At 37.1% G+C, this 15,932-nt stretch overlaps 1 protein-coding gene across 1 annotated transcript; it reads left to right on the forward strand.

Annotated features, from left to right (window-relative positions):
- The first annotated feature begins 265 nt into the window (after positions 1-265).
- Positions 266-13,510, forward strand: LOC103982028 (uncharacterized). The gene is made up of 4 exons (XM_009398820.3): positions 266-892; positions 10,655-11,140; positions 12,521-13,069; positions 13,149-13,510. Exons 1-4 carry the CDS (start codon positions 344-346, stop codon positions 13,227-13,229), a joined length of 1,665 nt encoding a protein of 554 aa, XP_009397095.2. The 5' UTR covers positions 266-343; the 3' UTR covers positions 13,230-13,510.
- The last annotated feature ends 2,422 nt before the right edge of the window (positions 13,511-15,932 follow it).

The following is a 15,932-nucleotide window of genomic DNA, read 5'->3' on the forward strand; positions in this document are numbered from 1 at the left end:
CTCTCTCGATGGAGAGTTGGATTTAAGCAATGACAGCCGATATTGAAAAGCCCAATTATCCCAAGTAGCGGATCGAATCAAGTCTACGGATAGATGTTCTAATTAAGATTATGAATACAATAAAGCGATCGATTAAGTATATTTTACTAAAAATAAAATCTTAAAACACAGTAACAAAACAATTTTAGTACCAAATACGTTTTCAGAAACGTATTCTGTATCTTCGTTTTCAGAAACAAAAAGGCACAGAAACAAGTCCTCCTAATGCAAACGGATCTCTCTCTCGGTCGCTCCGACTTCACTGGGCCTAGACCGTAGCCTTCTCTCTTTCTTCCCCCCTCTCATGGCGATCCCTTCCGACTCCGAAGGCGGCACCAACCCTAAGCCCGGAGGAGTAAAGGACAAGGACGACGGAAAAGCAGTGCCTGAGGATACCACCAATGGCCTAGGTCGGGAAGGGGAAGAGGACGAAGACGAGGACGAGGACGAGATCGACGAGGACGACGAAGAAGACGGCGATGAGGAGGCGGAGGAAAACGTAACCCCCTCCTCCGAGAGGAAGAATCTCGATCGCCTTCTCCGACGCCTCTCTGGAGGTCCCGTCCGCCTCCGCGTCCACGATGTCATCATCCGGGGCAACACTAAGACTAAGGACGCCCTTATCGAATCCGAGGTCCTTGACGCCTTCCGCACAGCCTCTTCAATGCAGGAGCTTCTCCAGGCTGCCGGCCTCGCCAACACGCGCCTCCGGCAGTTGGATATTTTCGATTCCGTCAACATTACGCTCGATTCCGGCCCCTCCGAGCTCCCTGGCACTGCTAATGTCGTCATCGATATTGTCGAGGCCAAGAATCCGCTCACGGGTGATTTTGGGGTGTATTCGAAGCCGGAGGTGAGATCCTCGATTTAATTTTTTTTGTTTATCTTATTTGTCCTTTCCAATCTCTTAACTCCTTTATATTACTAGATCGCTTGGATATATATTATCTTTTGTAACTTTGATTTGCAATTCTTCTCTGTTACAAACAAAATTATACATTAGGGCTTCAGCAAGTATTGAAGGGATTTTGAAGATAGATGACAAGAATCATGCTGTTGCTTCATCCTGACAGTTTACAATAGCCAATAATTTGGACAACTACAAGTCATTGTGATAAGACTGCAAACAGAAAAGAAAAGTATTTTTACCCACTTTATAGAGTCTGATGAATCCATTGAAAAGATGCTGGTATTTGAAAATTTTTAACTAATGTAGTATTGTGATAGGACAGATCATAATGCGTAGGGATGAAAAGAGCATTAGTTTGAACCTAAGAATAGAGGACATGATATTTGAAATTCACCTCAAATGATAGTGGCTAAAAGACATTATATTTCTTCACAAACTACTAACACCCCTTCGTATCTTATTTGAATATCACCAAGCAGCATTGGAACAATATTTTCTTATTCTAGGGATTCTTAACTTACCTTTAGCAGATTGTGGACATATTATGGCACTTCCTGATTTGTAGTATGTTTTAATCATCATAAACTTCTTACTGCATAAAGCTTAAAGCTTTATCCTCACATTTTTAATGGTTATTTTGGATTACTGAAAACTAGTGTTGACAATTCTAGTGGAAAACTACAAACAAGAAAAGTAATCCGAAGACAATACATCAAGATTTTCTCAATATGGAAACTGCCTAACTCTGATGTGACAACCTCAACCTGAGGTAAAGTTGTTTATACATACATTCCCTTAGAAAATAACGGTAGATCCTTTAAATATATTTTATATGTATGCATATATCTGTTGTGTGTGTGTTTGCCTTGAAGATTGCAAATTTGTTCTTGAGATAAGCTACCTTCTTTAGATTGTTGGAAATCTACTATGAGGGGTCAAATTGAGCAAAACCCCCCTTTCAAGTATTTCTCAGAATGACACGAGATGGATTCTACCTAAAAGGGATAAACCCAAGAATTAAGTTGGGTGGGAAACTAAGACTCGTTACGAGTTAGTGTGTTCCAAATATGTTATTGAATGTGCCATTATTGCAAAAATATCCTTGGTTGATCCTATATAAAGAATGCCTTAGTAAAATTGGTACTGACTTGTTTTAGGGGGACAAAGAATGCGAGGAGGAACGAGAGAAATTAGGGTTACTTCTAGATGACAATTAAGAAAACTAGGAAAGAGAGTTAGAAGGGAAAGAAGAAGAGGGGATAAATTACTAATTAGCTCTAGTGTTACGGGTTACCTAAGGGTTGTTGGCGTTTGTGATTCAAGATGATCTTGTCGAGTTCAAGTCTAGTCAAATCCTCATTGTTGAAGCAAGATGCAACTCGTTCAAGTCACATCCAATCTCCGTTGTTGAAGCTAGAGGTGACTTTTCCAAGTTAGGCCCACATCACCACACAACTTGGCCAAGTCCTAGTCCAAGAAGGACTCAATTTCTAGCAAAACCAAGAACAATGTTGCACAGGTAGGAGACACCCGCAACTCCTTGAGTGCCTAGGAGTTATCTCATCACCTGATCTCCTCAGGACTTTAGGTAATTGATACCTATATGAAGAGATTGTTGCCTTCTCAAGAAATGAAAGAAACCCTTCTCCGTGAGAAGCCAAATCACGAGAGAAACAAGCCTTCTTCCTTCGTTGGCCACCTACAACACCATAATTCTATCGCCAAGAGAGATCCTTTCTACGATCCTTCGTCAAGGTGTTCCAATAAGATCCCTCAAAGTCCAACCGGTCTAGAGCCTGCTTTAGTTGAGAGAACTAGAGGAGAAAGCAGAAGAGGCGTTGCTACCCATAATCAGGCCGTTGAGATCCTTGTTCCGAGTTGCCAACCAGTGCAAGCCCTCGTCTTCGACCCTTCTAGCAAGTCAGAGGCCTCAACGTTTTCCTAAACCTCTATCATTCTAAGGTCTTGACAGTTATGTCGAGAGATAGTCTGTTTAGCCTATGGTAGAATTTTTCACAACTAAGAATCATCGTAGAACTAATGCTTCATCTTCGTCCTCAACATCCAAAGACGTAGCAACAACCTTAACAAAGAATAGCCCTTTTGCAGCCCCTAGCAAAGGTGCAGATGGTTGAGAAAGGAGGAAAGAAAGGGAGAACTGATGAGCGTTTTGCCGTGATTTGTTCGTGCTTGTCGTACGAGAAGGCAAGCACCTACCATTCATGAGTCCTTTGCCTTGAATCCTTGTTTTAGGTGTTTTATTTATAGCAACAAAGTTGTTTATAATTCCCTTTCGAAATTGTGTTGTTTGCATAAAAAATGCGTAACTCCTTCGAGAAGTTGCAAATCCGATCAGTGAAGGTTCGACTTGTCGTCGAGCCCAAACCCTATACTGATCAGTTTGGGGGGGAGAAATAGGGGACTTGAGGAGGTGTTGGAGAAATAGAAGATTAGGTTCAGCTTGGGCTTAAGATTAGGAGCCAAAGGGAGGGGTTGGAGGAGAGGGAGAGAAGGGTTATACATAGGATTTAGGATTTTCATGAAGGGATAAGGAAACAAAGGAGGGAGGAGATGGAGGAAAACAATATTTTTGAGCCACTACTATTTTTCCTATAACTTTACTTAGGTTTAATACAAACCCAGTGAACTATGATGCAGTAGAAGTTCTGACAAGGATATATCTATTACTTTTGAAGTTATGGTGGGATATATATAGAAAATCAAGATGTTGACAGATATCCATCCACTTATTCTTACTTCTCGAGAGCTGTGTATGTGACTTTATGAAGATAAACTTAGGCTATTTGTCTTATTCTTTATTTTTACCACTCCTAAATCTATTTTTGATGCACTTTAAACAAAAAGGAATTACATGCACTTCCAAATGTTTGTCTTGACATCTCTCTAGTTAGTAAACATTTATAGCTCTTTTATGACTTTTGAGGCTAGCAACTAAGACAGTTAATGAAATCAACTAAAAGTTTGGAATACATAGGACCAATTTTAAATTGATATTTTTTAACTACAAACTGCTTGAGGTTTAATGGGTTGGATTGTAACACTCTATTCCTAGTTTCATCCATACCCTACATGCATGACTAAAGTAGGATGCTATATTTCAAATTTCATTACTACTATCGATAAGAATACAACGAAAAGTAAGCAATCTTAAAATTAAAACATGCTAACTTGCTAAACAAAATTGACAAGGTTTCCCCTTGTACACAATATTTTTGACACATGTATATAATTATAACATCTAACTCAAAAGAAAACACAAACATGATATGTCCAAATTTATATACACAAAATGCCCATAAGCTATTATCCATATTTGCGCTGGCATGGGCTTGCATGTACTGACTATCCTACCCAATCACTTGGGTGAGGTACTAGTATTCTTATCTAGTATTCTTATCTGCAAAATAGGGTCTATGGTGAGTAATCACTTAATAATTATAATCTTTTATAGCTTTATTCAGGTGAACATGTATCATATACAAACATTTTAAAACCATTGGCATAAGACATTTAACAGTAAACCCCGCAACTTATGATTTCTTTAGCAAGCATAACTATACAACATAGCATATTCAAAATAAAGAGATAAATTTCTACGTTAATAATTCAAAATGCTTATATGCACATGCAGTACGCATAGCAAATTCATACTTCTACGCCCCATATCATAACATATACGCGTGCTCTCACATTGCACATCGTCGTAATCAAGGTTCGCCGTACCGTACCGTACCGGCGTTTCGACCCACGCTCGGTACGGTACGGTACGGGTGTACCGAGCGGTACACCCGATTTCACCGATTTAACCCTCCGAAAAAACCTGAAAATAAAAAAAAAAGTTAGGATAAGGTTTTCAAGTTACAAATAAATATAGTAATAGTATAAGTTTGGCAAAATCAATGTAAATTAGGTAAGAATAGCATCACATATTTTTTTCGGGCTTTGAGGTAGTCTTGTTCGAGGTTCGTATTTCAGCTCGTTATAGATTGAAATATCTACAGAAAAATTAGTTGAATTGTTAGACTATTTTGTTACAATATAAACTCTAAAATTCAAATGAATTAAATAATCATATATCTAGATATACCTGATTGTTAATTCTACCACCAAAATGAACGACGGGCCTCCACGGGTGGTGGATCAGGGTCCTCGATCCGATACATATCAATATGATACGTTTGTTGGACCCAATCATGAAATCGATCCCATGACATAGTGTATTGATACACCGTATGCCATTGATGCATCAATGTGGTGCTAATCGTAGATTGATCGTCATGAATCATATTTGTTCGAGGCAGCTCTTGAGGCATATATTGATGTTGTTCTGTATCATGCTGTTGCTCAGAGAAGGATGACCAACTATCACCATACTGTTGTTGCCCATATGATTCTCCATAATACGATTGCTGTGAATACGATGAGTCTCTTTCTGTGTCTATATCATGTATGCTCTGTCGCATTTGTTCATATTCATCCACTGCCTTCCCCTTCCCCTTCCCCTTCCCCTTCCCCTTCCGCGCATAAACTTGACCAGTACCTTGTCGAGTTCCATGATCTGAATCTTGAGTGGCATGTGTAAAATATTGCTCCTCAGTCCATTCACCACCCTCAAGTTGTGTAGACGAGACCAACGACTGCCCAGCATCACCGCCATCATCTGTCGAGGCACTGCTGTCCGTGTTGCTATCATGTCTCTGGACCGAGCGAGAAAGAGAATGTGATTGTGAAGGTGTCTCGTCGCCCGACTCGATTCTTTCCAACGATGCAACTGATGCTACTGCCTTCCCCTTTGCCTTTGCACGTTGGGCGGACGAGTGTGACCGTTGGGTATTGGTAGTTCCTCGAGCAGTTTGACTCATACCATATTGTAATCGAGGGGGATTTTCCACCTGTTGGGGTTGTGCTTCTTCTTCTTCTTCTATTGCCTCGGTGATAAAACGCGAAGGACGCTGAGGATCTCCCGCCTCATCAAGTAGAGGATCCTCTTGGTTCTCTACTGCTTCAACCCAATCTAACATTGGCTCTGAATCTTCGTTGTAGAATTGGAGGTCAATGGGATCAATATCTGGTCAATGGGATCAATATCTGGTTCCTCTGGAGAGAAAAGAAAAATTTGAGAGAGAGTTTAAGAGAGTATAATGAAATAGGGGAGAGAAGATTGGTTTAAATAGGAGGAGAAAGGGCTCCAACGGTCAATTTGACCGTTGGAGCACTGTAGCACTGCTACAGTGTGGTAACGGTCGATTTCGACCGTTACCGAGTGGTACCGGGCGGTAACGGTCGAAATTTCGACCGTTACCGCCCGATATTAGGTTTTTTGGGTGTACCGCCCGGTAGCGGGCGGTCCGCGTACCGGTCACCTATCGGACCGGTACGTACCGCCCGTACCGGGCGGTACGATTCGGTAAGTCAATCCTTGGTCGTAATATATACGTGTACTCCCATACTACATGTTATAATACATACGTGCACTCTCATATCTCACGTCATAATACATACGTGTACTTCTACACCACATGTCATAGAAAACACGTGTACTCTCACATTGCATGCCATCATATATACATGCATACAAGATATTTTTTATAATAATTTATATATTTTTATGTTTACAAAATACACACATTCACATTTAGCTCATGACTAGCTCATGATGATCATATCAGTCGAAACATGTTTTCCAAAATACCTTATGCATACGATAATTTATACAACCACTATTTTGCAGTGAATTAAACTTATACATCCTTGAGTGAACTCAAAAATGACAATGCCAATGAAAGACCACGTTCCTTAATGATCGTGTGTGCTAGTGAGTGATACACCTATCAAATTGTGAGCATAGGGTCATGAGATGCTTTACTTAAGAATCGTATTTCTTGAATTGCTGATTTATAATAATTCATTACAATAATCCATAGAAAATGTTTGATAAAATCTCTCAGAAAATAACTATATTTAACCTGAAAATTTATCTAGATTCCACCACCAAATTTTTTAACAATTCACTCTATAATCAAATGAATTAGCTAGCATCAACCAAACCATCACACAACACTATGAAGAAATTTTACTCCACTATTTTAGTTGATCAACGATCTTGAATTATCTTGAAATTTTGTAAAAAACTAGAAGACATATAAAACTAAGTACACCAAATTTCAGCTCAACATAGAATTATTTGGAGGCTAAATTACCCTCCTAATTCAACTACCAACATCTATTATGTTCTGCTGAAACTGGGTTGGAACTGTTTGAACTTATAAACCTCATATGTTGGTGTACAGAGATGATATTCAATCAATTCCAAATCTTACAGAACCCTAAGGAAATATTTTAAAACATATCAAAAAACTAAGAGCATAATCATATCCTTAAGGGGCTTAATTCAGCTCAAAGAGAACTCAAATAACAAGGGATTCTGAGTACCTCAGATTGGAACAATCACAACTCTATTCACCGATCTCAGATTAAGGTCATACCAGAGGCTTTAGAATCATAAGAGATCATCCAAAATATATCCAAAAATCAAAGATAAATTCGAAGTCTAGGTTACTTAAAAGCAACTGAAAAGAATGGCTAAAGAAGAAGACAAAGGGTCGTGGGTTATCATGTTGGTAAAAAGGATGAGGCCAAATTAAGGTAGAGGTGTTTAAGAGGTTGTCTTGAGGTCTAGGGTTCAATACCATTAGGTCTCATTTCAAGTTTTTTTTTTTATATAATATAATTCTAATGTTACAGCAACTTTCATTAAGTTTAATTTGGTTTGACAAATATGACATTTTTGATCTAAACTCATCTTTCAATCTCACTTATGTATCTCAACATTTAGTATAACCCTCATCTTTGATTTGCATCTCTATTTAATTTTTTACACTCCATCCATGCCTAAATAGCTTATGATCCTCTACATACATAATGTTTAAAACTCAAACTTCTTTACATTAGTTATGGTCAAACTCATTCAAGTCTTGAGATTCACTTAAGGTCGATTAAAATTCCACTGTAACTTCTAGTCACTATATGCATGCTTATTACCATAACTTAACCTCATATTTAAGTCCACTAGCACACTTTAGCTTATTGTATTATGCTTAACGTAAATATTAATGCTTATGCATGCTCAACCAATATTTCGTAGAACACTGAGATTGATATCTTTGAAAAATATATACTTCAACTTTAGAAGCCGAAAACATAAGCATATCATTTATCATATTTATGAAGCATAGACATCACAATTCATATCATTAAGTGAGGGTAACATATATATATTATTTGTACTTCTATTGGCATGCTAGTTATAGTTCAAAGTGTGTGAGACTTGGGACTACATGAATTGAAGTATTAAAATTGGTTGATTCTGATATGGCTGGGATTGGATTAGATTGACACTCCTGAATCCTTCCTTTTGTTCCCCTTTATAATCCCTCGAAAGAAAATTAAGAGAAATAAAACAAAAATGTGGGAAAAAGTTTTTGTTGTGGCGAACAATAAGAAAAGGCGAAGGGGAAAAGTGCAGAACACTACCCTGTTTTCTCGGCTGATGTATCTGAGCCAGCTAACAGTGAAAAAGGAGAGGAGATGGGGAAGAGGATCAGGATAGGACACAACCCAATCTGCAGTAATAAACAAGCAAGGGAAAGAGTGTGAACTGTCTCCTACTGGAAGCTTCTCTTCTTTGAGGGAGAGGGGTGCCTCTAAATAAAGATAGAGAAAGAAGATTATTGCAGTAATAACACAAAGAATTCTTTTTCTAAAGCGAGATAGAGAAGAAATACTAAACTGCTTTCTTGCAATAATAAAAAAACTGTCTTGAACAATGCTTTCTGCATTTACATCCAGTGACATATCTTGCCATCCTACAAGTCATACAAAAAGAGACTTTTATAGGTCCTAACAGAAAAGTAATGTGTCTAAACATGAGGACTCTTCAACACTAAATAGACTCAAAAGGATCTTGGAAAGTTTCTTAAGTATCAGTTAAAAGGAATGATGGAAATATATGAAAAATGATAGTAAATGTGGCACTTTCCTCCTATTGATCCTTGCCTTTGTCATGTATTACGTTGCTCAAGTCTGATGTAGGAATCTTGTGGGGTTAAGGTCCATTTTAGCCCTTGTGGTTTTGGCCATGGATCACTTGTGTCTAAGATAACCCGTACATTTTAAAAAACATAGCATATAAGCCCCTCCCATCAAGTTTGAGTTAACAGACGTTAGATTCTGCTTACATGGTATGCTGACTCATAATAAACCATTAATATAATGACATATGTAATTTAAGTTTAAAAAATGGCTAAGGTCCATCTTGTTAAGGAAGAGGAAGTGACGGAGGTCGTAATGATGAAGGGTTGGACTAGAGGCGGAAGTGAGGGAGGGTTGGACCACCACATCATAAGCACGACAGGTGGGGCGCAAGAGAGGATGAAATGAGAGGTGGTGGGGACGAAGACGCTCAAGAGAGGAAGAGGGACCAAGAGACTACTGTGTGCCTAGCGTTGGATTGGTCGATGCACATCTACCTTAGGTAGGACCGGAAGCTCTTGAGCTCATCATCAATGCGGAAGAGGCTACGTGCGTATGACGCCCTACTAAGCAGTAGCGACTCGGTGTTGTTGCTGGTGGTTGCTTCCACGACGATGCCTTCTCCCGCCATTGACGGTGGTTTCATTTTTTTTAACTTAAATTACATGTGTCATTATATTAATAGTTTATTGGGAGTCAGTATGTCACGTAAACAAATTATAACGTTTGTTAACTCAGATTTGACGGAAGGGGCTTATATGCTATATTTTTAAAAATATAAGGGTTATTTTAGACACGAATAAACCATAATGGCTTAAGTGGTCCATGACCAAAATCATACGGGCTAAAATGGACCTTAACCCAATCTTTTGCCCTTTGGAGGTCTTTGGAGGAACACAAGTAGCCCTAATTGATATGGAAAAGTACCATTTCCAAGTGGTAAGCTTAGATACAACTTACAAGAAACCAGAGACCATATAAAGGGTAATGATGGCTCTAGAAAGCAGCTCTTCTGTGCTTCAAGATTTATAGGGTAACTAATTGGAAATGGAAAATAAAAATTCTTACATTGCAAATTTCTTTACTACTTGTTCTGATGTTCTATCCCCTTTTTATGGCTCAACATTAGCATTTTGTTTTTCCAGTAGCTACCTCTTAAGGTCAATATGGAGACAGTTTTGAAAAATTCCCTTCTTTGTAATCTTCTATACATCTTTGCATATAATATTTTTTAAGCATGTAGGACCAAACTTTAAAAAATATATATGATGCTCTGTTTATGTGCTAGTAGTCCATATAATAAAGGCATTTCCTGTAGAATGGTTAACTTAGCAAAAAGTAGATGTATTTAATGTGGAAACAATTGAAAAATGTCCTTTTTATGGTTTTCATGGTAATATTACATCTGCATCTATCTTCTCTTTTTTAATTATTTCCATATATGTGTCTTTTAGTCATCTGTTTGAATTATTTGCAATTTTGCATAACATTTGACTGATGATATCAAAGGTCAGGTTCTTGAAATGGGGTAATGATTGTGATTCTGAAAACACTTTATTAGCTTGATGGATGGCTTGATGCATTTTTTGTGAGATAACTAATCTTTTGGGATTGGAATTCTGTTCATGCATTTCATAGTTGTGACTTTTGCAGGCTAGATCTTGGTCACTTGAAGGATCACTGAAGCTCAAAAACTTGTTTGGCTATGGTGATATTTTGGATGCTTCTGGGGCTTATGGTTTTGATCAAACATCCGAGATAAGTGCTGGAGTGTCCTTACCCAGATTCAAAGCAATATCAACTCCTCTTATGGCTCGAGTTTCATTGCTCTCTCATGATTGGTTGAAGTTTTCATCATACAAGGAACGGCTATTGGGACTTTCTTTTGGTTTGATATCAACTAGAAATCATGACCTGACTTACAATCTTACATGGCGAAACTTATCCGATCCATCACGTGTGTCATCCAAATCAATACGGAGACAGTTGGGACATAGTCTTCTCTCCTCAGTAAAATACACGTTCAGGGTTGATCATAGAGATTCACATCTGAGGCCAACACGTGGATTTGCTTTCCTATCAACTTCTCAAGTTGGTGGTCTTGGACCAGATAGTAGGATCTTGCGATTTATTAGGCAGGTATAATTGCAAATCTTCTCTCCTGTTCTTGTAACATAGAAGTTGGATCAAGTTATGGAGTTTTAATGATAACTTATATGGTATTTAGTTTTGCTGATGGTTGAAATTGTAATGTGATATACTAATTTTGCTGTTCTGAGTAAAAGATCTATTAATTTAAGGTAAAACTGTTGATATTAAAGTTTATTGTTGTCCTTTCTCATCTGCCTCGACTCTCTGGTGATAGAAGAGCCAAATGATTATTTTAGTTTATAAGAATTTTACAATGGAAGGGATGTTCATTATGCTTTATATGGTTATACTAGGAGGCAGACATAAACTGTGTCAAATTTTATCTCATCAGAGTTTTACACCTCTTGGAGTTTTGCCCCCTGCAAGGTTTGGGGGATAATATATTGGTGTTCACTCCCATTGGAGGTGATAAGTGGTGTAGAAGATGGCAATTTTAATATATGAAATCTTGATGCATTTTACTGAACCATCACATTGGAAAAACAACTGGCAAGAATAATCTATGATTGAATTTCAATATTTCATTTCTTATTGAAGCTGGAGAAAGATAGGTACAGAAGATTTAAGTAAATTAGTAGCTGATGTTGAAATAAATTCTTGTAATAATTCACAAGAAGGTTCATAAGTAAATTTGAAGGACATTAATTATGAGGTTGTGACGAATGGATAATGCCTGCATAAAAACTTTTTTGTTTTTGACATATGTTGTTTTTAGCTACTAAAGAAAATTCACAGAGCATGAAAGCATTTAAGAGTTTTTAACTTTAATTATTTGTGTAAACTCTTTACTAGGGAATACAAAAGTCACTGTCGTATTTACTTCCTGTGAGATAAAAAAGAATGGAAAAATGCAAGCTCTTCTTTAATGTGTTTATAGGATGTCATCAGGTGAATTTGTGATAATTCATATCAAAACTAACTAGAGATTATGTAAAGATGGAGATGTACTATTACAATATAAAAATCATTTGATTAGAAGATGGGTTCAGAGCTGGCTTGGAGTCATGATGTGATTACCTTACGATGGAGCCATGCTATACAATGTGGGAACAGTTTACTGGTCAAGGTTTAGATATTCTTATTTCATGTTGTGGTTGGCAGAGGTCTAGGAGCTAATGGGTGAGGACTGTTGGGATGATTTGTCCTCTCACAGGACTGTTCACTGACTTTTTGGTATTAATTAGTGGTTAAAGTTGTGTTTTTTAGATATCTTAGTAGGATAACTGTTGGAATATGCATTTTAGAGAACAAAATCAGGCATGTTCCTGGTCAATGGCATATGAATATTTTTCTTGTTCAAATAAATGTTCCTGGTCAATGAAATGTATACATTTCTCATTGTTCTCTGCTTCTTTTTTCTTGTAACAGGAGTTTGATCTTAGAGGAGCTTTCCCCCTGGGATTTTACCATGCTGCTGTCAACTTTGGAGTTGCAGCAGGTGCTATACTGCCATGGGGAAGTGGATTTATGAACTCGACAACACCATTATCTGAACGATTCTACATGGGTGGTCAATCTTCACCTGTTTGCAACTTGGGAGGGCCTACTTCGTTGTTGGGGTTTAAGTTAAGAGGATTAGGACCATCTGACTTGCGAAGAGTGATTCCACCCAAACGTGGTGAAGATGAAGCTACTACCTCTTCTGAAAGGGATGCCTCAGGCAGCATTACGTCTCCAGGCAGGGATGTAACTGGAGGTGATTTTGCAGTTACTGCCTTTGCCGACCTTTCATTTGATCTACCTCTAAAGGTGTTCAGAGAGTCTGGAGTGCATGGCCATGTGTTCATCAATGCTGGAAATCTTGTAAAATTAACGGACGATGAGTTCAAGAATTTCTCAGTCAAGAGGTTCTTGGAGATGTTTAGGAGTTCTGCTGGGTTTGGCATAATTTTCCCCACCAGATTCTTTCGAATGGAGGTTCATCTCTTTTTAAATTTCATGCAAAACAGTCTCTAAATTTTTCTGTGCTCTAACAATATGTGTTTTTTGTTTACAGATTAACTACTGTTATATATTGAAACAGTTCCAGCATGACCATGGAAAAACAGGCATACAGTTTAGTTTCTCCACTCCATAGATTTGCCTATTCGACGATGAAAGCTCCAGATTTTTTCCAGTCTTGCACTAGTCTGTGTTTTTGCTGTTTTGCTTTCGTTAAAATGAGAAGCTTAGTTCCAAAGGCAAGAGAAAAGCCTGATTGATAAATTTTCTCAATATGAAGTTTTTTACTGACTATTTCTCGGGCTTTGCTCCGTGTATCTCCACAATAATTTGGTCAACTGATTCCTCTATTAGAAGTGGATCCACCATTGCTGGTTTTTACTCATAAGGTATAAGAAAAGTCAAGCTTGTTAGAAAGTGGTGTGGCCATCATCATTTCTGTATTTCTGATGATGTATGGGACGCTACGTGTGAGTTGAAGTTTTCTGTGTCGTTCGTAGCACTAGAGATGGTATCAGTCAACTTTAGAGGTGGCTGTTGTTGTTCACTGTGTCTGGAGGTGGGAAGCTTTCGTGTTTGCTGTCGTCCTCTACTCGCACCTGCAATTGGCGTTTCTCGACACCATCCATTCTTATGCCGAAGCTGTATTGGCAAGTTGATTGATGGTCTCGTCTTGTGTTGATTTGGATGGTTGTGGTGTTGTGATTTTATACTTTGTCGATATAGAGTTTATTGTTCATAAAAAGAAAATTTGATATCGCTAAGAAAAGTTTTCAATGCTTTTTGTAACCATACATTCAAAGTTTCCTGAAGTTACTTTGACAAGTTTTGGACTCCATTTTATTATTTTTTGTAATAAACCAAAAGAACAGTATAATCATATCCAAAACTTATTATTTTTCAACCAAACTTTCATAATTGCTTTCGAACTAATTAATAAGTACAAATATTACAAATTGATTCATTGATTTATCAAATTTAGTTGAACTTGTAAAAATTCAACTCATTCACAAACTAAATCTATCATAAAAGACTCGTTAAAAATATTTTTAACAATAATGAGAAGTCAAGTCATTTTGTGATATAAGGCCTTTTATTTCTAGAAATTTTGAGTTTAATTTGACAATTTTCGAAGCTATTTTCAATAGGGCCCAAAAACAATATAACTACATCCAAATCTTGCATATAAGAACCTGTCCAAATGTTCTAATTTTTAAGAAACCATTGCATTGGAAATCTATCTTCTTTTTTTTATTTAGAGAAACTTTTTTATATTTTTATGATTTATTTATAATCTAAAATTTTATGATTTTTATATGTTTCTCTGTTTTTATTTTCACCAAAATATGTTGAATCCATACAAGATATTTTTAATATTTAAGCTTCTAAATAGATGAATCACTTATAGTAAAAATTTTGTCCAAAAATATTAAGTCATGATATTCTATACACTGTTTTATGGTGAGTCAAACAAAAAATAAAAACTAGTCCAAATACTTCAATTTTTTTATAAAAGATTTGAATTGGATCTAGACAGATATCCATGACTATTTTCAATTTTAGAGATTTTTTTATACTTTTCTGATTTATTCTAAATCTGAATAGTTAATCATTTTCTTAATTTTGCTCTTTTTTATTCCACCAAACATGATGAATCCTTGTAATTTTTTTAATATTTAAGCTTCTAAATAGATGGATAACCTATGGGAAAATTTTGATCTAAAATAGTCAACTTCTTGTATACAAAATATTCTTTTTGTTGTCAAACTAAAAAGACTAGTTCAAATATTCTAATTTTCTTATGAAAGCTTTGAGATGGATCCACATGGATATCTATTATTTTCTTCTAATTTAGACAATCTTTTTGATATTTTTCTGATTTATTCAAATCTGAACAGTTTGTGATTTTTCTATTTTCTCTAAGTTTTTTTATTTCTCCTTTAATATGTTGGATCCATGTAATATTTTTTAATATTTAAGCTTCTAAATAGATGAGCAAACCAAAAATAATATATCACATATAAGGATCGGTTCAAATACTTCGAAATTTCCAACCTTATTATTTTCCTATTTGCTTTATATTTTCTCCATATGTTTTTGTTAGGAACGAGTCGGTACTAAGAAAGGGGGGGGTGAATTAGTGCAGCAGTAAAAATTACGTCGGTTAGAAAAACTTTTGTACGATAAAATCTGATTTCGACAAAAAAACCATTTCGGAAAGATCTTTAAATTGAAAGCATACGGAAGTGTAGTTAATGTAAAGCAAGGAAGGCAGTTTGCAGTTAAGATAAATGGTAAAACAGAAATATAAATCGATTTATAGTGGTTCGATCGTCGTGACCTACACCCACTCCTCCAATTCCTCTTCTGTTGAGGCTACCGGCATCCACTATCAATCTTCCTTTAATAGGCAAAGATCAACCTCCTTCTTACACCTCTCTTCTCCTTTTACTATGTTTGGGAGACAACCTTTACAAGCACTCACTCCCCTCTCAAACTATTCTAACACCTAGAGGAGGAGGATTCTCATAAGAGATTACAATAGAGTTTTTTCCTCTTTAAATTCTCTGTGCTTATATATGTTAACTAGAGATGAGAGGGGTATTTATAGGCTTCAAGTTGATTCAAACTTGGAGCCTAAAAAGGTCTCATCCCAGGTTTCCTAGGCATTGACAATACCATTGTCGTTCCTGGGCGGTACTATCGCCATAGGATCTGGTACTAGGCGGTACCACCGTTGAACAGGGGCGGTACCACCGCCCAGATTTCCTGGGGTGATGTTCCCCAAGCGATGCCACCACCGGCCAAGCTTTCAACACCTTGGTTGGGCCTTGAGTCC

The sequence above is a fragment of the Musa acuminata genome, chromosome BXJ3-4 (genome assembly GCF_036884655.1).
Source record: "Musa acuminata AAA Group cultivar baxijiao chromosome BXJ3-4, Cavendish_Baxijiao_AAA, whole genome shotgun sequence".
NCBI lineage: Eukaryota > Viridiplantae > Streptophyta > Magnoliopsida > Zingiberales > Musaceae > Musa > Musa acuminata.

What these genes read in the sequence shown, in the direction of transcription:
- LOC103982028 (XM_009398820.3), top strand. Translation starts at nt 344, where the DNA reads ATGGCGATCCCTTCCGACTCCGAAGGCGGCACCAACCCTAAGCCCGGA. An exon ending in GGGTGTATTCGAAGCCGGAG is followed by an intron (nt 893 to 10,654) that starts GTGAGATCCTCG and finishes TGACTTTTGCAG; the next exon opens with GCTAGATCTTGGTCACTTGA. An exon ending in CCAGATTCTTTCGAATGGAG is followed by an intron (nt 13,070 to 13,148) that starts GTTCATCTCTTT and finishes TTTTGTTTACAG; the next exon opens with ATTAACTACTGTTATATATT.